The sequence below is a fragment of the Phocoena sinus genome, chromosome 12 (assembly GCF_008692025.1).
Source record: "Phocoena sinus isolate mPhoSin1 chromosome 12, mPhoSin1.pri, whole genome shotgun sequence".
Classification (NCBI taxonomy): Eukaryota; Metazoa; Chordata; class Mammalia; order Artiodactyla; family Phocoenidae; genus Phocoena; species Phocoena sinus.
In genome coordinates this window covers 28,410,438-28,433,336 of record NC_045774.1, presented here as the reverse complement: position 1 = coordinate 28,433,336, position 22,899 = coordinate 28,410,438, and the positions used below count along the sequence as shown (strand labels likewise).

General features: G+C 34.8%; 1 protein-coding gene across 5 annotated transcripts in view; it reads right to left on the bottom strand.

The window, feature by feature from the left end:
• Window positions 1-313: 313 nt before the first annotated feature.
• The window catches only part of HBS1L (HBS1 like translational GTPase), an 82,756-nt gene continuing 60,170 nt past the window's right edge, over window positions 314-22,899 (bottom strand). For 3 of the 5 annotated variants that reach the window (XM_032651650.1, XM_032651651.1, XM_032651653.1), the window contains 11 exons: window positions 22,344-22,461; window positions 19,610-19,756; window positions 17,855-17,929; window positions 17,017-17,134; window positions 16,326-16,394; window positions 13,438-13,542; window positions 10,490-10,580; window positions 9,954-10,062; window positions 5,577-5,677; window positions 2,950-3,094; window positions 314-978 (listed from right to left, as the gene is read on the bottom strand). In XM_032651650.1, the coding sequence (XP_032507541.1) occupies window positions 967-978; window positions 2,950-3,094; window positions 5,577-5,677; window positions 9,954-10,062; window positions 10,490-10,580; window positions 13,438-13,542; window positions 16,326-16,394; window positions 17,017-17,134; window positions 17,855-17,929; window positions 19,610-19,756; window positions 22,344-22,461 (1,090 nt within the window). In that variant the 3' untranslated portion in view covers window positions 314-966. Of the gene's footprint in view, window positions 979-1,595; window positions 3,095-5,576; window positions 5,678-9,953; window positions 10,063-10,489; window positions 10,581-13,437; window positions 13,543-16,325; window positions 16,395-17,016; window positions 17,135-17,854; window positions 17,930-19,609; window positions 19,757-22,343; window positions 22,462-22,899 lie in introns of all 5 variants that reach the window. The other 2 variants (XR_004352579.1, XR_004352580.1) reach the window with 1 other exon arrangement.

Genomic DNA, 22,899 nt, shown 5'->3' with positions numbered 1-22,899 from the left:
AAATACCTGTTAACTAAATATACCTTGGAGTTTGTTGAAACTTTAAAGAAAAACATGACTCTTACTCATAGGGGACTTACAATCTACAAGGAATATGAGATAAAGTCATCATACATGTAATTATAAAAGTGAGAATGGGAAAAATAAAATTAAGTTATGGTTAGAAATGGATGAGATTAAATTTGATCTGCTACTAGGATAAAAAGCAAGAATTCACGTGAAAGACTGGGGAAACCCTCAGGTGAAAAAGATCCCATAAAACCCAAGTCCTACTTAGAATCTCATGAACATCGAAGAAACACAACACATTTTGTTGTTATGCTCAAACAAAGGCATTTTATTAGCTGGCTTTACACGTTAAATAATATCTTGGTTACCAAAGGAACAATTTCCAATAACTGCAAACTAAGCAGTTCCAAATGGTTGTCTGTTGAAGGAAGAACACTCACTGCTCAACACAAAATACCTTTATTAACCTTCAACAAATCTTTTCTTACAGTTAACTAAAAAACTGCTCAGGTCAAATATTAACTACCTCAATAACCCATTTTAGTTATTCTTCCTTAAAAATGTGTTTTGTAAGTTGAAATCAAAAGAGAAAACTGAAAACATTTGGTGGTTTGGCTGGAAGTAGAGTTCACGTCATGATGATTCGATGTCTTCTAACACATATTTCTGATAACTTCCGTAAGTCTCAGCAAGGTAAATCCATTAGTAACATTTCAGAGGAAAAGCTAGTTTTTTAAATGAAAGTGCAATATTAGCCTTTCTTTGCCAGTTGGCAACTTAAAATTTTTGTAGGAGTGGTGAATAATACTTCTTTGCAGCTGATTAAAGCTTGAATTTTCTCTCATTTAAAAAAATATCAATTGCACATTGTTGCTTTAACTGAATAACTGGATTCTTTCAAAACATGGAGGTTAACTATCTCACTGTGTTTAGAAACATGGTAGAAATTCTGACCCATCAACCTTTTATCTGTAAAAGAAAAAAAAAGCATTTGCTATAATTTAACCAACCACATTATATGAACAACAACAACAAAAGGAAAAAATGGCAGTGGAGCAATCATTACATCAGGTGAAACTTTTTTGTTTTTCCTGCAACTTTTTTCCTTCCCTAGTCTTGTTATTTGAGATTTTCTATAATCTCTCCATTACTTTCCACAAGAGACTGCATCTTATTTTTAGAATGCTCTTTCATAAAGAATGTTTTGACAGTTAAATGTGATGCTGCTGCTGCTGCTGCTATTAGGTAACATTTACTGAATGCTTTCTAAATGCAATCACTGTGCCAAGTGCTTTATGCAGAACATTTCATTTCACAACTCCAGAAGGTAGATTCTATTACCCCATTTTCATAGATGGATAAATTACAGGACAAATGTTGTTCTTCTGCAGCTAGGAATTAGTGGAGCAGTAACTCAGACTTAAGTTTAACTCCAGAGCCTTTTTCATGGTACACGTATAACTGAATTTTGATGCAACCTAAAGCCCTATGTCCAAAGTATCCATCCAGTTAAATGAACTGAGTAATTTTTATGCAGAAAACAAGCATATGAAGTAATGAAGCCCCTTTTAAAAATACATGCATACCTCGGAGATATTGTGGGTTCCGTTCCAGGCCACCTCGATAAAGTGAGAATCGCAGTAAAGCAAGTCATAGGAATTCTTTGGTTTTCCAGTGCATAGAAAAGTTATGTTTACACTATACTATAGTCTATTAAGAGTGCAATAGCATTATGCCTAAGAAAACAATGTACATACCTTAACTTAAAAATACTTTATTGCTAAAAAAGGCTAACCATCATCTGAGCCTTCAGTGAGTCATAACCTTTTTGTAGGCATAACATCAAAGATTACTGATCACAGATCGCCGTAACAAATATGTAATAATAATAATGTAAAAGTCTGAAATACTGCAAGAATTACCAAAGTGTGAAACAGAGACATGAAGTGAGCAAATGCTGTTGGGAAAATGGTGCCTAGAGACTTGCTCAATGCAAGGTTGCCACAAACCTTCATTTTGTAGAACACAGTATCTGTGAAGTGCAATAAAATAAGGCATGCATGTATTCATAAGATCTATATTAATCATGATAGTGTGGGAGGAAATTTAAATCACTGAAATTCTGGTTCATTTCTGGCTATTTTCTCCAAAACTCAACTGTACCTTACATTATATATTAATGTTTCAGAAACATTACTGATATATTAACTGAACTTTCTGAATGAATGAACTGAGAACCAGTTATTAAAAAAAAAACGTAATGAGGGCACTTTGTTAAACAAAACCACTACCCCCAATTCATTTGACTCTTATTAAAGTCTATTCTCATGATTTGGACTGCATACAGATGTATTTTTCAATGCCTTTAATTTTGAGCAATATTACTGGTGGAGAAGACAGTTTGGAAGTTTCGTCATGAGAAGATCTAAGATGAAACATTTTCTTCCCGTCATTCTTTTAATCTTTAATAAAATTTTAAAATGTTGTTCTAATATAACTGCACTCCCGTTAAGCCATAAAATCTCAGTAATCATTCTTAAAAAGTAGAAAAAGAGGGCTTCCCTGGTGGCACAATGGTTAAGAATCCATCTACCAATGCAGGGGACACGGGTTCGATCCCTGGTCCGGGAAGATTGCACATGCCGCGGAGCAACTAAGCCTGTGCCACAACTACTGAGCCTGCACTCTAGAGTCTGCGAGCCACAACTACTGAAGACCATGCACATACAGCCTGTGCTCCGCAACAAGAGAAGCCATTGCGATGAGAAGCCCGCGCACCGCAACGAAGAGTAGCCCCTGCTCGCCACAACTAGAGAAAGCCCGTGCGCAGCAACGAAGACCCAACGCAGCCAAAAAATAAAAATAAATAAGTAAAATTTTAACAAGAAAGTAGAAAAAGACATAATAACCATGGATACATAATCAGTCACTTTAAAATACCTCGGTGACTACACCAGCAGCTATGGTAGAACCACTGTAGCGCAGCATGAATCTCCCCAGCTCTTTAAAGTCTTTGTACAGCTCAAGAGCCACTGGTCTTTGTGTCTGTAGCTCCACCAATGCATTCTGGCCTTTGGTCAACAATCTATCACGAAAAATAAAATGGAAATCTAATAAAGGTAAAGAAATGTAATTAAAACCTGAAAAATATTTCACATTCCATCTACACATCAACTTAGTTTTTCAAAAACTTAAAAAGTAAAAAGGGATTTTCTTAAAATGAAAATATATGCCTTTGAATTTGAGGGGGTTAGTTGAAAGAAATGAGAGGAGTAATTCTAGATTTAAGAAATATTAGCTAGTTCGTGTGTGTATGAGTGTGTGTGTGTGTGTGTTTTAAACAATCCTCCAAATTGAACTCTATCCTTTGAAGGACACTATAATCTAAAATACTCAAGACACCTCCACCAAAGTCTTCCCTTTCATTCCCTCATGAAATTAAAGAAGAGTGATGCAGTTGCATTTAAAGAAAGGAATGCAATGTCCTATGTCTTCCATAGTAAAATCCTAATTGGTAGATTATGTGTTAAAAAGTTATCTTTAAAGAGGATAATCTCCTAGTGCCAACACACTACCCTAGATCTCTCTCTCCCTCCCTCCTCTCTCTTTTCTCACATAGGAAGAGTGGTTCTTTAACAGACGTTCAGGATAAAATCATGTAAGATTCTTTCACAGTATGATGTTTGTAGGAAATGAAGGGAGATGAGGCATAGGTCTGATTGCAAACAGCTTCACACAAATAAGCAAAACCACCAAGAATCCTTGTGCACGGGCCCCACCAGACTTACTGAAAGAGGGAGAACCCAAAGGGGACATTCTGAAATGTTCCCTAATTCAATTTTGATGTGTTCTAGAAGGATAGAGAACAGCATTCATAAACTCCCCTTCTGAAAGATTAATTCAGGGACAGACAGATAGAATAAGCCAAAGTTTCTAAAAAACGTATTCCCAAAATTCTAAATATTGGCTTTGGGCAATTTCAGCTTAAGGTCCCATTCCTTAGGAAGGAGAACATCTAATATATTCATAATTTGCATTAAGTTTGGTTCTAGAAAGCTTGATTCCATCCCACATAAAGCAATCGAGTCTACAATGTGCCAGGAATGGAAACAAAGGGGAAAGGCCAAATGGTGTTGGTGCAAAATAAAAGGACAAAGCTACAAATACGGTGACAGGAAAAACTAGCATGAGAATATATTAAAACCTAGAATTACCATCATTGAGCTAGACTCTGCAGCATGAGCAGGGAGGGTAAAATTCAGGATTACATCTGATGAGCCAATGTCAGATTGAGAATTTTCCAAGTCAAACAGCCCGCCTCCTGCCAAAAGAATTTATGTGACCCAACTAACTAGATTAGAATCCTGGGCCTGCCATTTGCTAGCTTTGTGATCTCAAACGTGTTATACAATCTCTTTAAGCCTCAGCTTCCTCATTTGAAACATGGGAAACATAATAATACCTGCTTCATACGGTTGCTGAGAATGTAAACCATGTGAAAGCACTTATGACAGAGCCTAGAAAATAGTGGTCCTCAAGAAACATCAGCCATTAGTTCTATCACACTTCTCAGGACATTATGGCAGACACTCAGGCTAGAAGCTAAAGACTCAGGTTAAAAATAAAGAACTATCTTTAAAACAGAGGTGAAGTAGCCTCTTTTTTCTAACTAACGGAGAAACAGGCATGGGTTTAGAACAGTGTGAAGATTCTTTCTTCTACGTGCAGCCAATCCTAAATTAACCCTCTAACCACCTTGGCCTCTTACACAGGTGCAAATGAGGAGGAACACCCCAGGACTGAAAAAAAAGGGGATTTTGGGTGGGATTCCCCATAGGGCTGAAGTGAGGAAAACCCCAAAGCTGAAGCAGCCAAACCAAACTGTGGTCAACCTTTAGTTGAATTAGAGTAAGAAACTCAAGATTCTCAGGAAGCACCTCCTCTGAAAAATCCCGTGCCTATCCCAGCCAAGGGGGAACTGTCCACACCTAGACCTATGTATTAATGGCAAGCAGAGGGGACCAACATGTGGTGACCACCTCAGCCAAGGCACCAGGTGGATTTCAAGCAGAAAACAAAAGTACTTTCCAGGTGGGAAAAAAACAGTGTTTAGTTCACTCTCTTCCTGAGGTATTCTTAGCATAGGGCATGATTCCCATGAGGGGGTGACAAGAAAGTTAAGAAGAACAATCAGCTGGAATTTGGGACAAGTGGCTAGGCATAACTCAAGTTCATCTTCAAAAATGTAGGACTGATTTTTTAAATGCCTTCATTTTTACATCATCAGTATCTAGGGCTTGATACTTACATATAAACTTATATTTACATTTTTATTTACAATTCACACCCATCACCATCATATATAACTGAAATTATATCTAGCATTCCTACCTAAACAGGAGCTTAAATATTTGTTTTTGTGTTTTCATCCAGTCCTTTAAAAAACTGATTTCTGGAACAAGTAAAAACAGACTTCACTTATCGCAAAGAGAAATATTACACAAATGAATTAATCTGTAAGGAATGTGCTTAAATTGTGTTTATTATTTATGCATTGAAACACTTACTTAGGCTTTTTCTTTGTGACTTCACCAGTGCTTTTGTTTAAGACGCTAATCAATCGTTTAACAACGGCAGGTTCACTGATGGTTTGGTAGTGTAACAGCACCTAAAACAAAAAATTGTAACACTACAAAGCTGTTCGCTGCAGCATCTCTGGTCTTTTACTCTGGCACTCACACGGAATCACGTTAGCCTCAGCACTACTGCCTGGAGTTGCAGGATCTCCAGCTGCTTCCCCTAAGTCCCACCACTCCAATCAGGCTGTCCCTTAACTCACTAGGGGAAAAGGGCATGGGAAGCAGTTCCAATTTCTCCTCCACCACTTACTGTGTAAACTTGAGTAAATTACATAACCTTCCTTATAGGATTATGATGAGAACTAAATAACAGAAGAGACAGTGTCTGGTACAGCAGATGTTCAACAAATGTGAATTGTTTCACCATAAGAATGAGGGAAGGGGAATCGCATGATATTCAGCAGTAACGAATTTTATTCACTGCTGGATAATGAGAGTAAAATATTATATGGGGGGACTTCCCTGGTGGCGCAGTGGCTAAGACTCCGCGCTCCCAATGCAGGGGGCCCGAGTTCGATCCCTGGCCAGGGAACTAGATCCCACATGCCGTGGAGCAACTAATAGTTCGCATGCCACAACTAAGGAGCCCACATGCAGCAACTAAGACCCGGAAAAACCAAATAAATAAATAAATATTTAAAAAAAATATTATATGGGAGTTTAGACAGGCTTTGAAGTCAGGCAGACCTGAGTTCAAATCCTAACTTTACACATTCTAGTTGTGTGATCTGGGGCAAATCCTGTAATAACCGTTTTCCCCCCAATATCCCCAGCATCAGGTCTCTCATCACTAAATGAGGAAAACCCGATAATGTTATTTTAAAGTGGTGCCTAACACATGGTAAACCTGAAGTTAACTGATGGCCTTATATATTAGCTATTACTGTTCATGTTTTATATGTAAGGAAATTAATATCAAATAGGTTAAGCAGCAGTAAGGGTGCCAAGACCACTCAATAGGGAGAGAACAGTCTTTTCAACTAACGGTGCTGGGAAAATTAGATATCTATATGCAAAAGAATCTTACACCATATACAAAAATTAACTCAAAATGGATCAAAGACCTAAACAAAAGGACTAAAACTATGAAACTCTTAGAAGAAAACAGAGTGGGAAATCTTCTTAATGTTGAATCTGGTAATGACTTCTTGGATATGACACCAAAGTAAAGGCAACAAAAGGAAATGTAGATAAAGTGGACTTCATCAAAATGTAAAACTCCTGTACATCAAAGGATACTTAAGAGTAAAAAGACAACCCACAGCATGGAAGAAGATATTTGCAAATCATACACTGATAAGGAATTAAAACCCAAAATACATAAAGAAATGAAAAGATGCTCAACATTACTAGCCATTAGGGAAATGCAAATCAAAACCACGATACACCCCTTCACACTCATCAGTATGCCTATTATAAACAAACAAACTAACAAAAAATCACCCCCCCAACACCCACACACACAAGAAAGGCAAATAACAAGGAAGAGGAGAAATTAGAACCCTCGTGTACTGCCGGTGGCAATGTAAAAATGGTGCAGCTGCTGTGGAAAACAGTTTAGTGGTTCCTCAAAAGTTAAACACAGAATTTCCATACAATCAAGCAATTCTACTCTGAGATATATACTCGGAAGAAGTGAAAGCAGGGGTTCAATCAGATACTTGTATGCCAGTGTTCACAGAAGCATCATTTACACCTGCCAAAAGACAAACAATCCAAACATCCATCAACGTATGAATGGATAAATAAAATGTGGTAAATACTTACAATAGAATATTATTCAGTTTTAAAAAGAAATGAAATTCTGATACATGTTATAACATGGATGAACCTCAAAAACATTATGTTAAGTGAAATCAGTCAGACACAAAAGGACAAATATTGTACGATTCACTTATATGAGGGATGTAGAATAGGCAAATTCATAGAGAAACAAAGTAGAACTGTGGTTACCAGAGGACAGGGGGAAAGCGTGATAGGGGGAGTTACTGTTTAATGGGTACAGAGTTTGGGATAAGGAAGAAGTTCTGGAGATGGGAGGTGGTGATGGTTGCACAAGGTGAATGTACTGAAGGCCACTGAACTGTACACTTAAAAATGGTTAAAATGGTAAATTTTCTGTTATAAATATTTTATCACAATAAATCAAAATATGAATTTAGTTAAAGTCTAACCCATTCTTCTTTTTTTTTCTTCTTAAATATATAGACAGTTTACCATATAAGCTAAGGGAAACAAAAATATTTATGTATTAAGGAACTAGTCCCTAAATAGTGAAATTTAATTGCTTAGGAAGCCTCTCCTTGGTTAAATTTTTAAAAATTGTGGAAGTTTCTTCCCACAGAGAGTGGATTAAATGGCAAAACGTGATGTTTTTTTTCTGAAACAAAATTCATCGTGGTATTCGTGAATCAACATAAGCAAGTAGAATCTCATAAAGCAGCACTGAAAAACTTTTAATTCATAAAACAAACTACAGTACACAGGAAGACAGTATTACTATTCAAAGTAACTACCAACCTCCTGACCTCTCTACCTCTCCATTGGCAAAAATTATTGCCGCATGAGTAAAAACACAGTAACCAACCTCTTCAGCTTCTCTCCATTGGACATACTGCTTTCTAAGAATGAGTGCCATTCGTTCATAGCAATTTCTTGCTTATCAACACATGAATTTTAAATATTTAAAAGAAGTATTTGCAACAATAACTTTTTTTGGACAGAGCTTTTGCCCCTCCCCTTTTTTAGCATATGGGAGAAATGGAATATAATTATAAAACTAAAATACTTAAACACTATTTTATAAATATAATTTAATAGGATCAAGTTTACATAGAAATAATTACAAAGAATTATAAGCAAAGCACATGGTTATCTCAAATAAAGGTGCAGAGGTATAAAATAAATTTAAATGTGCTAAATAAATTTATTCCCAATCTTTAAAATACTATCACTAATTTAAATAAAGTTTAAAGGTCAATTACTATTACTCCCTTACTTTTATTTCAAAGATGCATCAAATGGAGAAAATGATCTGTTTATATTTTTAAAGGCAAGCCATTTAATTCCACCGAGAAACATTTTTGATTCTCATGCAGAACCTGTACTATATAATAAGCTGATCAAGAAAAGAAAAATAAGTCTAATGGGGAAAATGTCCATTAGTTAAATGGCAAAAGCAAGGTACCAAACTATAAACAGAGTACGGCCCCAAATAGCTGAAAAAAAATTTACACATAAAACAAAGAATTCATGCTATTCACAAGTAGTATCTTTTCTAGATAAGTAACAATATAGTATAAAGTCCCCCTCTTCCCATAAATGTGCATGTTCAAATGGTGCTAGTCAATGATAACCTGCAAACCAACCTCACAGCTTCAGTGTAATTAACGTTTACCTAGGTCAAGCATCCCCAAAATATACCCATAGATACCAATGTACACAAAAAAATACTCTGAAATGTAAAGAACAGATAATTATAGGTTACACAATTATAGAAGATTCTGTTTTTTAATAAGATGTTAAATATGATTTTTTAAATTTATTTATTTATTTTTGGCTGTGTTGGGTCTTTTGCTGTGCGTGTGCTTTCTCTACTTGTGGAGAATGGGGGCTACTCTCCGTTGCGGTGCATGGGCTTCTCATTGTGGTGGCTTCTCTTGTTGCAGAGCACGGGCTCTAGGGTGCACGGGCTTCAGCAGTTGTGGCTCGAGGGCTCTAGAGCACAGGCTCAGTAGTTGTGGCACACAGACTTAGTTGCTCCATGGCATGTGGGATCTTCCCAGACCAGGGCTCGAACCCGTGTCCCCTGCATTGGCAGGAGGATTCTTAACTGCTGTGTCCCAGAATTTTCTTATCATTTTTATTTTTTGTGTGTTTTCCAAAATTTTCCATAACAATGTATTACTTTTATAATCAGAAAAACTACAAATAAGCTTATTATAAAAAAAAAAACAAAACAAAACAGAAAGACCCAATCTAAGAAGTAACATTTGGAACTCAGCAAAAAAGTGTCTACGATTTTCCCTAAACGATTTTTTTATCATCAGTTTGTATCCTATTGATTATGAAATTTCTTCTCAATGCCTTTTTGAAAAAAACATCCCCAGACTTAAGGATCAAAATTTAAAAAAAAACACAATAAAGATGATCTTCAAATTCCAATTTCATGTTTTACTGGATGAGAGTAATACAAATGTTAGTTGAAAATAACAATAGCAACATCACCTATAAAGAGAGTTACTATTTTTTAGGATAAAGTTACATTGAATTTATAAAAACAGTAACAAACATTTTGAAACTTACAGGAAATCCTTTAGTGATAGGAATTTCAATATTAAAGATGAGGATTCGGGCTCTGAAACGAGTGCAAACCTTAATGGGTTCTTTGGGGCCACAAAATATGCAGCCAACACTGTAACAACAACAAAACAAAAACAAAAAAGGAGAGCAGGTAGTTGGGGGGATAATTAAATACACATCCAATAGGAAACCTTTAAAACCATTAACAAGGTAAAACAATCCAGTAAATTAGGGACTTTTTCTAAATAGTCCCTTTTGGGTTAAAGCATGGCTTTACACCATTATTAACCTTATGTCATTTTCATACATTACTGTTTTCCCTCAAAGAACATGTCAGGTACACACGTTGACACGTATTAATTTAAATTTTAGTAGGTTCTGCTTATCATTCTTACACTTCCACAAGTGCCTATTTCTGGCCAAATGAGATTCAGAATTAACACTCAATTCTTTCATTTGAGCTGGTGAATTGCAAATTTTACGCGTTTTGAGGTCCTACATCCAAAACAATGGTCGCTTAAACTCATTTTCTCACTCACTTGATTTTGATGACATCCATCCCAACCAACGTAAGACTAACATGATCGCCTGCTGCCGCCCAGTCGACAGGTTCATCATGCAGAGTGATTCCTGGAAATGAGTAAGAACCAAAGCATACAGTGAAACATCTCAATATCAAACCATAACAACCAAGGGAGTTTGGCTGATTTGTGCCTCATCAGTCACTACTCATCATTTTCAATATGAATGGATTGAGATTGAGAAGTGTTAACTGTAAGCACTGAGGAAAACACACTTCCTCTAGACTTGACTCTTCTGGACCACCACCCTAAACATAAAGTGACTTGTATTTGTCCATAAAAGGCTGATTTCTACTTACTTAATCAAGATTTTTTAAACTCATTTATACGACTGGTATATTCATTAAATAGGCCCCATTCTAATACTTCTCTTCTATTAATGGATACAGGCATAATAGTACAGTCCCAGTTATTTCCAAACATAATAGATGAGACTGGGGAAGATGTCTAGTAGTATTTAAGCTTTGCTCTAATTAGACAACGACGTAAACAATCTCTGAGTAACCCACAGGGCATCGGTACTCAGTCAGATGGTACCCTCGGCACGCCCCTTCATTATTCATGGCTCAAAAGAACTGCTTCCCAGAGAGACAGATGCACAATGATAAATAGTTTTATGAAAAGGAGGAGATTAATAGTGTAAGAAAATTTAATTTAAAAATGATCCCAGCTATTGCTACCTTTATTACCTAGGGAAAATCCTAGAGTATAATTGCAAAGGGCAATAAAACTCAGGTATTTGAATAAAGGCTTTTAAAAGGTTTCTCATATTTTCTGATTCTGTGGGGTAAGTTCCTTTTTATAGGAACTTGAGTCTTAACAATGAAGACAGTATGTAGACCAACCACTGGGGAACAGTTCTCGATTGACAAGTTTTTAGTAAATTACAATTCACCCATCTCCTCCTGAAAATACTTATTTTTTCCATATAGCATACTCTTGAGTTTCTCTAAGACTCTTTGGGAGTTCAAGGAGAACTTTAAGGGCTCTGAGACAACCTAAAGTTTTATTCAAAGTTTCATGTAGCTGCACATCTGCATTAATCTGAGAAGAGGGGCCATACTTTCATCAAGGTGTCAAAGAGGTTCCTGACTCTAAAAACGTTAACAATTATGATATTTTAAAATGTTTGTCAAATTTTCAACTAATTACATTTAGTTTTTACATGTAAATTTAAAATGACCATATCTGAGTTTTGGTATGAAATGTGGAATTCAAGTCAGGAGCTAGCTACTTACATAGACTAGAGATTGCCTTTAGCTTAGGATTTAAGAGCTTTCATACCAGAAGTTCAATTAACAATATAAAATTTTCTGAAGATAATATATAATCTGACTTCCTTCCCCCAAACATGTTACACTGTCCTACATGTGATATTTATCTTCTCAAGCACTTTCTTCACTGGAGAAAGAAGTTCTTTTTTAACACTCTATGAACTTATATGTTAATAAAGTGAAAATGTAATTTCGAATTTCCATTTGTTGGTAGCAGATTTAGTCAGTTCTCTTTTTTAGGACACTACTGGTTAGTGAGCCAGAGTAGCACCTAAAGTGTTCAGACAGAAGCGTGCATTAAAAAATCAAATAAATCAATCAAAAGCATTAGGGTGAGAAATTGAGGACTGAGAATCTCCAAGTTGGGTTAGAAGGGTGGCTCTCAAGGAGTGAAGCAGTGCTTCTCATATGGCTTCCCTTTAAGAACCACTAGGTTAAAGATAAGTGGTTGGAGTTTTTCTGGTAGGGTAGGGACAGGAAAGAAAGAGGGAAAGAATGTAGAACTTTCAGAAGTGACCAAATTATGATTTTGGAGCTCACAAAGGAGCCAATCTGTAAGGTCTATGACCATGGTTTAGGATCATGGTTTTAATTCATGCCTGATTATATTAAAAAAAAATTTCCTATTCTCAAAAAGGTCTTTAACATATAAAGAAATTAGTATTTCAATAGTATTGCAGCTCTTGATCACTTTAAGAAACAACAGCAGAGATAATTTAAGCTAAATTTAAAGATGAATAAGGGAATGAAAGCCAAAGTTATTTCCATTTAACCTTTTTCTTTCTACTTGCTTAGAGATCAAGAAAATTTTGTTTGATAAAAATAATATACACTTTTTAAAAAAGAATCATTTTCCACAGACCTTTTGTTTGCAAGTTTACTTTATAGTATAAAACAGATCTTCAGTTTTATGTTGAAGTCAGAAGTTTAGTTGGAAGCTAGAATAAGGTAAGTGCAGAATTATAAACTTTTAAGCAGAATTCAAAAAAGAAGAACATGTATACAGGTAAGGTCAAATGATCAGAAGATAGAAACAGTTATAAGCTATTATGAAAGGTCATATACATGCAAAAGCAATAATTGCAGCACTTAAAACTAGCTCAATTTCTCTTTTCAGCATTAGGATTCTCTCCATTTGCATCTTATTTTCTTAAGTTTTCCTGTGAAAAATTTCTTTTGGTATAAACATGATCTAGGTTGTTAACTTATAGTAATTCTGAAATACACATTTCAAAACAACAGACTGTAGCACTCTGCTTTGCCACTGACTATTTAGTGCCAGGATGGGGTCAGACTTAATTTCTGCTACTGAATACTATTTTAAATGTATCTGACAGGTGTCTATACATCTGGGTCAATCCTAGCCAGGCTTCTTGAATCAATGTCAAAAAAAAGAAAAAAAATGCTACCACAGTTAGAATGTTATATGTACATTTATACACACATAGTCACAACAGAAAAAAATCGTTTAATGTTTTCACATTTTTATCTTCAACAGTTAGTATCATTTTGACAGTCAGTTACAATTTCAGTAAGAGGTTATTTACTCTGGAGTTAATAACTAAACTACTTTTAAAAACCTGCTGTCTCAACTTAAGGGTTATTTAACAAAAGAATCTTGCAGAGGAATACCTTTTGCAGTACAAGTTTCATTAGGAGGCATTGCTAGTAGTCGGTCACCAGTTTGGATATAACCAGCTTCAATTTTACCAGTTACACAAAATCCAGATCCTTGGTCTACAAAACATGCCAAAATTTTATAATGGTTCACATAACAATATCATCTATGTTTAATACTGCTAGCTATACTAAGTTTCCTAGTAGTTATATAAAACTAGTAGTTCAATGAACATTAAGCAATGATCATTTCAGAATTTTTAATATATCTACTAAATATGACACACCACATTCTACTCTTGATTTTCTTATAAATAAAAATATTTATATTAGAAAAAGTGGGAATTCATTCCTTTTTCAATTTTACTGAAATGAAATTTATTGAATACTTACTAAGTACCAGGCACAGTGCTAAACTCTGGGAATAAAGAGATGAAAATATAAGTCCCTACCTACAAGGAGTTTACACTAGTGAAGAGAAAGGCAAAAACAATTACATTGTCCTGAGACAAATGTTATTTATAACGTGCAATGGAAAAAAAACAAGGTTCATCAAAGAATCCATGATGATGGAGAATGACTACACTTTAGCGAGGCACTTAGAAGAAGGACTACACTTTAGCGAGGCACTTAGAAGGAGGAACAGGAGTTTACCAGATCGTTTGTGTGCATGTGCAAAGGCACAGTCATAACCAAATGTGGGACGTGCTAAGACCCATGTGTCATTTATATGGAATTTATATGGGGACCATTTGGAATAATGAGGGAAAGGGCAAGACAGGAGGCAAAAGAGGTAGACATGGGACAAATAATAACGGGGCCTCATAAATCACACTTAGGGCTTGAATTTCATCCTCAGTTAAGTAATGGGAAACCAGAAAAGAATTGTGAATGGAAAAGTGACATGATGGTGTTTCTGTGTCAGAGAGATGGGGAGGTTGATTGAAATGCATACATGGACTACAGAAAGGGAAGAAACTCAAGAATTTGAGAATAAGGTATGACAGATTTAAGGTGATAAGGTAAATGGGGGATAATCGCAAAAACAGAAAAATCTGGGATGTGCATTAACTGTGAGATAGAAAATTAAAGAACAAGATCCATTTTAGCCTTGGTGAATTTGAAGTATCTGCAAGACATACAGATGGAGAAGATGCATTCAAGGGGGCACCAATCACACCAAACCCATGAGAATGGTACCTTGGGAGCACACTCCCTGTGGAGATGCCCAGCAGCAGTTAGCAGATGTATCTGCAGAGTGAGAACAGGTCTGGGTTGGAGATTTGGGAAGCATCAAGATGCAGGAGATAGATGAAATCATGGATATCGGTCCAAAGGGAGCATGCAGAATAAGAAGAGGACTGAAGTGACAGAACACGAGTCAAGGGACAGAGAAAGAGGAGCCCACAGAGAGGATACAGAGAGGTGAAAGGAACAGAAGAGCAGGAGAAAGTCGGTCACAGAAACCAAGGGGGAAAAGTTTCAAGGTGGATGTGGCTACAAGCCTCAGAAGTAATGCCAAATTCAAGTAAGATGGAAGTAAGATAGAACTGAAAAATGTGTACTGACGTTGGCAACCAAGAGTTCATTTGATAATCTCAGTGGGAACTGAGATTGAGGCAAGCAATGCAGGCAGAAGCCAGGAAGCTGCCTGAAGAAAGAAGAGGTAAACAAGTAGAGTCAGCAAACCCTATTAATCAAAAAGAAAATTAAGCACCTCTTATATTTTAAATAGATAATAAGCATTTTGAAAAGAATTACCATACTTCCTCTTCTACTAGAATGCTGGAAAATGATAATAATGAATTCCAATTTCACTGAATGATTTTTGTGAAGCACCTTCATTTATTCATTTATTAAACAACGTTTATTAAGTATGTTTTATATGCCAGGCACTGAGCTAGGTCTTGCAAATATGGATATAGAAGTGACAGTACTTGCCCTCAAGGAGTTCACAATCTAAGTGAAATAAACAGCACAGGAACAATTATAAAACTGCATGAAAAATGCAGTGACAGAGGATACAGAGAACACAGAGCAACACCTTAGGGTATGTGTGTGGGTGACCTCAATTATCACCCCAGAATTATCAATTTATTGCTGCTCAGTTCCAAATCTACTCTCTACTTCCTGCTCTGTGACAATGGAGATTTGGGGAGCAGCTGACATCTTTACCATACTGATTATTCCAATATATAAGTTATATATTGGAATAATAAGCTACATCCTTTTATTTATTAAGACCTTTTATTCCATTTCCATTTTATAGTTTTCTGTGTAGAGCCTTGTACACATTAAACTGGATGTATTCTTAGGTATTTAATACAACACCTCCTACAACACCTCTTCTGAGTTTGTCCTTCCTTGGGTTCTCTTCCTCAGCCCTAGGGTACCACATAGTGCCCTTGTATCTTATAGTCACTCTTTTTAATATATTAATAATCCTTTATATTAAACTTCCCATTTTACATATGTGTGGTGTCTATTTCCTGACCCAGACTGCTATATATGGGTAGGAAATGGACAAGTAAAGAGAGAGAAGAGCACAACATGGGTAGACATAGTGGCAATAAAAACCCTATGTAATTAGGAAATACTGAATGATCCAGTTTAGCTGAAGGATACAGAAACTAAAGGAATCTAACGGGAGAAAAAAACTATGAGGCTAGACAGATAAAGGATCAGGGTTTTTTTATACTTGGAAGGTGAGTATGAGATGGGGAAATGGTAAGTAAATTGAAGATTCTTCTAGGCAGGGGTGTTAAGTAACTAGAATTGTATACCACTGGCATGAAGAAGGCAGAATCTGAAGACAACATAATAATTTTGTCCAACAAAAGAGGTCAGGAGTGAATGGAAAGGCAGGGACCATACTGAAGTAGGCCAACAGAGGTAACACTTACCTTTGAAAACATCAGATACACATAATCTGAAAGGCTTGTCAACAGATCTTCGAGGAGGCTTGAAGGAATCTGGAAAAAATGGTAAAATGGCAAGGTTTAATTTTAAAGTAATTTTTATTTATTTATTTTGCGGTACGCAGGCCTCTCACTGTTGTGGCCTCTCTCATTGTGGAGCACAGGCTCTGGATACACAGGCTCAGTGGCCATGGCTCACGGGCCTAGCCGCTCCGCGGCATGTGGGATCTTCCCAGACTGGGGCACGAACCCGTGTCCCCTATATCGGCAGGCGGACTCTCAACCACTGCGCCACCAGGGAAGCCCTAAAGTAATTTTTGACTCATGTCCAATGAGTCCACTATACTCCCATGTCTCTCAGAAAATAATTGTTTAATAAATACTAACAGCAAATTGACTGTGATTCATATAATACTCTAGTTTATAAAATGTTTTCACATGTGTTTTCTCATTAATGTCACAACAGTCTGTGAGGTAGGTAGAGCAGGCATTAATTAAAGAAGAAAAATTTAGCATCAGTTTAAATATTGCATATAATTTCAAAATTGGTGACCTAGCTCCTCTGACTACAAATCCTATGCTTTTTTACACATATCACTGTCCCCCATAAAGAACTCTAAATAATAATTAATATCAAGTTCATAATGCATTAAAATTAATATGGCAGTATTCTTACCAATTTGTTCTAATAAACATAGTCCTTTATACCATTTTGTAAGTTCACTTGACTGAGATCTTGTGATTAGATTTTCACCACTGAGACCACTTGTAGGGATAAAAGCTACATCACTTTCCTATAGAAAAGATGGAACATATGAAACTCAATACAACATTGTTTTTAAAAAATTAAAAGGTTCACTATTAGCATAACTGTACCAAGTTTGCAAAAGCAACACTGTACTTTTTAAAAAGTAATAGAAATCAGAGGACTACTGCCCTGAAGTTATCTGATACAACAGTTTTCAACTTTCTTGATTTTGTGGGAGGGAAACTTACAAGCATTAAGCATTGAGTGTTTCCAAAACACTCAAGCATTTTTACCTAGTAACGTAGGCATATTTCACATTTTTGCTGGAGAAATTTCTCTCTACTAGTTTCCACATTCCTCTGTGACCTCCCTAAACCTATACATCTAATTTAATAGGTGGAGAAAAAGTCTTCTACTTATACTAGATCCAAGCCAATTTATAAAATGTATGCAATTTTCTAAAATGAAGTAATCCAGGGAATTCCCAGGCAGTCCAGCGATTAGGGCTCTGCACTCCCACTGCAGGGATCCCTGGTTGGGGAACTAAGATCCTGCATGCCACGCATGGCATGGCAATAAATGGTCAGTCAAACAAACAAACAAACAAATAAAGTAATCCAAAGAATGTAAGATATACATAATATCAGGGAGAAATAAAAACAAAAAGAATTAAAATACTGAACAAGAGTAGCAAAGTAGTTTTTTCTCTCATATCAGTAAGATGAGACTTAAGGAAAGTACCCAAATAAATTTAAAATTATCTTACCTTAAAACCTGCTTGCTTAAGAAAGTGCCCAAGTTTTCCAGTAATCTCTTGAAACCTTTCTTGTTGCCAATTAACCTGATAAAGATCCAATTTATTTTTAAAACTATGCTTCAGACCATGCTATATATAAAAAATTAAAATTTTTGCAATAAAATATAAACAGTCAAGACTATAAAATATAATTATAAAATCTATTAAATATGAAATCTATTAAAATTAAAGCTCACAATGTCAGATCTTACTATTAATATGATCTAAAAGTAAATTTTCTTACAACAGAAAGGCTGGAAACAAACTCCAATGTTTATAGAATTTTTTGGATATGCTAAAAGTGACTTCAAATGTGGGGAGAAAAAGTGAATATCTTATTAAATTGTGCCTGGACCAACTGCTGAAATAAAATAAAATTACTGACACCCCCCCTCCAAGTCAAACAGACATCTTAGTGTATGTATATGTAATATGAATTCTAGATAACCATTCCCATGCTATAGTATTTAGGAGTAAATGCAACACTGTCTGTAACTTGTAACTTACATGGAAATTCATGTCAAAATAAGATAGATAAATGGATGGATACAGGGGTAGATAGACAAAAATGAGATAAAGCAAGTGGTAGAATATTATGTAGCAGGTATAATACGGGTGTTACTGTAACATTCTTTCAACTTTATGTCTGAAAATTTACATACTAAAGTACTGGGAAAAAATAAAAGGTATATGTAATAATGATACTATAAAAGAGCTATGTAGAAAAACTTAGGTGAATATGAATTTGATCCCAGGGTAAGAAAATACCTAAGCATAATGAGAGAAATCAAAAGGAAACAGTAATATCTTTAAATTAAGCTTACAAATTGATTTTTTTAAAGTTTCAAAAATGAGCAAACTACATAAATTCCAAAAGAAAAAATACAAATGATAATATACAAAGTATATTTAAATATTATGACCATTCATAGAAGAGTAAGTTTAAAGAAGAAAAATCATGTTTTATATATCAAATTGGAATACAATCTTTTAATAACAGCAGTGTTGATAAGAATTTGGGGAAGTGAACACACCATATAGAAGTAAATAACTAGAACTTTTCTCAAAGGTATTTTCATCATGTACAGCAAGTCTTAAAATATATATATATATCCTTAGGCCCAGAAACTTCCACAGAATAGACTATTTCTAAACACACACATACACAAAACTGGAAATATTCAAAAGTAGGGGATTGTCTGAATAAATGTTAGTGTATCTTTAAAATACACTAGAATAAAGCTATAAAAACTACCTCTTTGCCTCTTTGCGTAAAAATTATTAATTACTTGGAAACATGAACAAGAATATTGTCAATTTTTTGAAACAGTAGATAATGAAACAGACTAGAACCCAATATTATTAAAAAAAGATTTTTACATGTAAAAATAAATTGGATGGAAGTACAAAATGAAAAGTTAAAAATTGGGTGGGGGAGTTAGAAATATAGGTTATTTCAGGTTTTCTTTATACTAAAATAAATATGCATTTTTATAACTTAAAATGACTTTAAGATTTATAAATTAATTCTGAAAGTGAGAATTTATCTTCTTGCTTAAAAATTACTAATACCTCATTTATTTACTATTAGCATCATGAATTTATTTTTTAAAATATGACAACTGGACTAAGAAAATGTATACTAGTCACACCTGAGGTCATCAATACGGCAGAACATCATCTTAACTACCATCGAAAATGAATTTTCAAGAAGCCTTTAAATACCTGATCCATTTTATTGACTGCAACTGCGAGCTGGGTCACTCCCAGAGAACGAACCAAGAGGCCATGTTCTCGTGTTTGTCCCCCAGTCTCAAATCCAGCTTCAAACTCTCCCCTGCTGGCATCTACAACTAAAACTGCTACATCTGCCTAAAAAAGAAAAAAATAACAATCAAAACAGCAAATAATGTCATAGCATTTTAATTCAAAGGACAGATTATTAAATTAGTTGTGTGGGTGAGATTTTAAAGGCAGACTCCAACCTGACACCAAACACAAAGCAAATCAAAGGAATTACACAGATGCATTAAAATTTTGGCACTAGCATGTGCCAAAAAAATAATGACATAAAAAAGTAAAAATTCCCATATTTGATTACATGATAATTATTATAACCAGGCAAAGGGGTTATGTTTCTGCTATCAGTTTTTAAAGATTTTCACATGTCATCATATAATCCACACCATAATAGGAAATGAAATGATCATAAAGTAAGTAAAGAATTCATCAGATACTTTGTTCGGAATACAACAGAACTTTATAATTTAAATCAGAAGTACCATGTACTTACTTTGGGGGGGGCAATTTACACTATTATTTCTATTCTTTTTCCTTTAATTCTTACCCAAATATTCCTTCTGCTTTATATCTACTCTTAAGTGCATCATTCATACCCAATCCTTCATGACTTCTAATGTTAAACTCCTAATTTCTTCAATGAGATCCAGTTCTTTTGATCAAGGATTCTTAGTTAAGAGCACAAACTAAAGCAATCAATGTGAAAATTGGCTCTTTCACTCATGTGTAGTCACTAGCAGGTCTCACACCTCAGGCAAATAGACAGCTATCTCACCTCACAGAAACACTGGGGTATAAATGTAGTTTATTTAAAGCCCTGACCGTCCAAATCCTAGGCTCAATGACTGTAAATCTCCTTCTCATCAGGTTTTGCTAATAACTGTCAAATTATATGTACTTTTTTAGATTAAAAATTGAAAGTCATTGAACTGGTATTAAGATACCTAAGTCAGTAAGTATCCTTCCTGATCCCCTTTCCTATTAACATCTCAAAAAACATTACTGGGCAATTTCTCTATTCTTTCTAAGCAACAGCTTGTCTTTGGGAGCTTAAATGCCTACACATTTTCAAGGAAGCCTTTTAAGTGGTAAAAAGCGATCTCTCCTCATCCATCATGTATACTGTGTATATTCTTCTTGTAGTACATCTGTGTTAGCCTTTCATTGTCTTACCTTTCTACACTGTGATTTCCTTGAGGAGAGGCAACATGTGCTATATGTATCTCTGTATCCAGAAAAGCCTACCACAGTACCTCATACACTGGGTACGTTACTTAATATCTTTGAGCCTATTTCTTCATTTGTCTTATAATGGGATTCAATTAAATAATCTCTAAAATCCTTTCCTACCCTAATTCCATCAGGAGTTTGGAGTAAATGTTCTTTATGATTACTCCGGACTCTAAGATTCTAGGATTAAAAAACATTTCAGTGTCATAGTATGTTCTGGTGTTTGCCTCTCCCATTAAACTATCAAAATGTGCTTTGTAGTCCATCATATCTCCACACTGCCTACCATTGTGCTTGGCACATTCAGTAAGTTTTCACTGAATGAAAACATATATACATACACACACATACACACACATACATACACATACACACACATACATACATACATACATACACACACATACACATAAGGAAACAAAGAAAAATATACCCTTTGGTAAATGCAATGAGAAGTATATCAATTTAAAATGGGGCTAATATGTATTTCACAGAATTGTTACAAGGATTAGATTAAACTAAATGCATGCAAAATACCTAGTACAGAGTCTGGCCTGTATTCAGTAGTCAATCAACGTGATAATTATTACTTTTCAATCTTCATTATCTCATTCAGTCCATGGACTGTCAATTAATATTCTGAAATTATATGTCAACTTCCTTAAATAGAATCAAATACTTCCTTATTTATCTTCAAATATATTCTAATTTATTCACATAACATCTTTTTTAGGTTGACATGCTCATAACATTTGTTGATAAACATTCCCTTTAAATGGGTGGAAGAACTCAGAAAATGGTCAATCACTGAACACTTTTGCCAAGTGACACAAACTTCTGAACTCTCCGTATTTTCCAGTAGTCATCTATTATAGAAGAAATCAATGTCCTATATGTGTAGTGCTATTTGCATTGTTTTAATTATTTAAAGTTATTATCTTTGGTTTTTTCAGTATCCTCATTAAGAATCATGTAAGCGTACAAATTGCAATGGTTTTTTAATCTTAAGAAAGCAGATAAACCACAGGGGGAAGACTCCCAAGCTTCACTATTTCTGCATTAAATTAGCTCTTTAAAAAGATATATGACTTGAATATAAACATAGTAAAAAGGCAGATGTTGAAATAGTCACTCCAACTTAGTAATAAATGAATTATAAAGCTATGCCTCATTGAGCCCTTACCATTATTTTTACTACAAAGAAATTTGTAGCTGTTATACATTTGCTTCTTTGTAATAAATTAGAAAAGGTTTTATAAAGTACCAATAGAGATCATGAAAAATACATTTCTCTATTTTTTTCAAATTTTTTAAAAAGTTAAAATTTAAAATTTTAATATTTTAAAAGTTATAATCCTAGCATTATAACCTCAGCATCAGGAAATTCTATGTACAATCAGTGTACTTTGGTTAAGAAAATATCTGGTACCTGGGCTGCTCCTGTAATCATATTTGGAATGAAATCCTTATGGCCTGGAGCATCCATTAATATAATAACTTTGGTTTTGGTCTCAAACTTTGTCATACCAACATCCATTGTTACTCCCCTTAAAGAAAACATAAAATGGTTAGAATGCACCATAGAAATAATCAGTGTTATGGATTATTTAATAATATAGGTGAAATGACAGTCTAAATTCTTAAGTAATAATGGGAATTCTATTATATAGTCTATTATTTTGAATAATTAGGCTATCTGGAATTTCTGCTGTAATAGAATTACACTGGTATGGCTTTAAAACAAGGTTTGGATACAACAAGAGCGTAATCAAAATGACTGATGCTTCCCATTTCCTTTTTTTTTTTTTTCAGTAAGAAGCAGTACAGATTGTGTACAAAGAAAGATATATAGGGACATATCTGGAGTGGGAAACAATAAATATTGCAGATGAGAAAAGATAAAAATGAAGAATGACCACTATCAGGATGTACCTTTCCTCATTTTCTTACATTTATGCTTCACTAATTATAGAAATAAACTTATA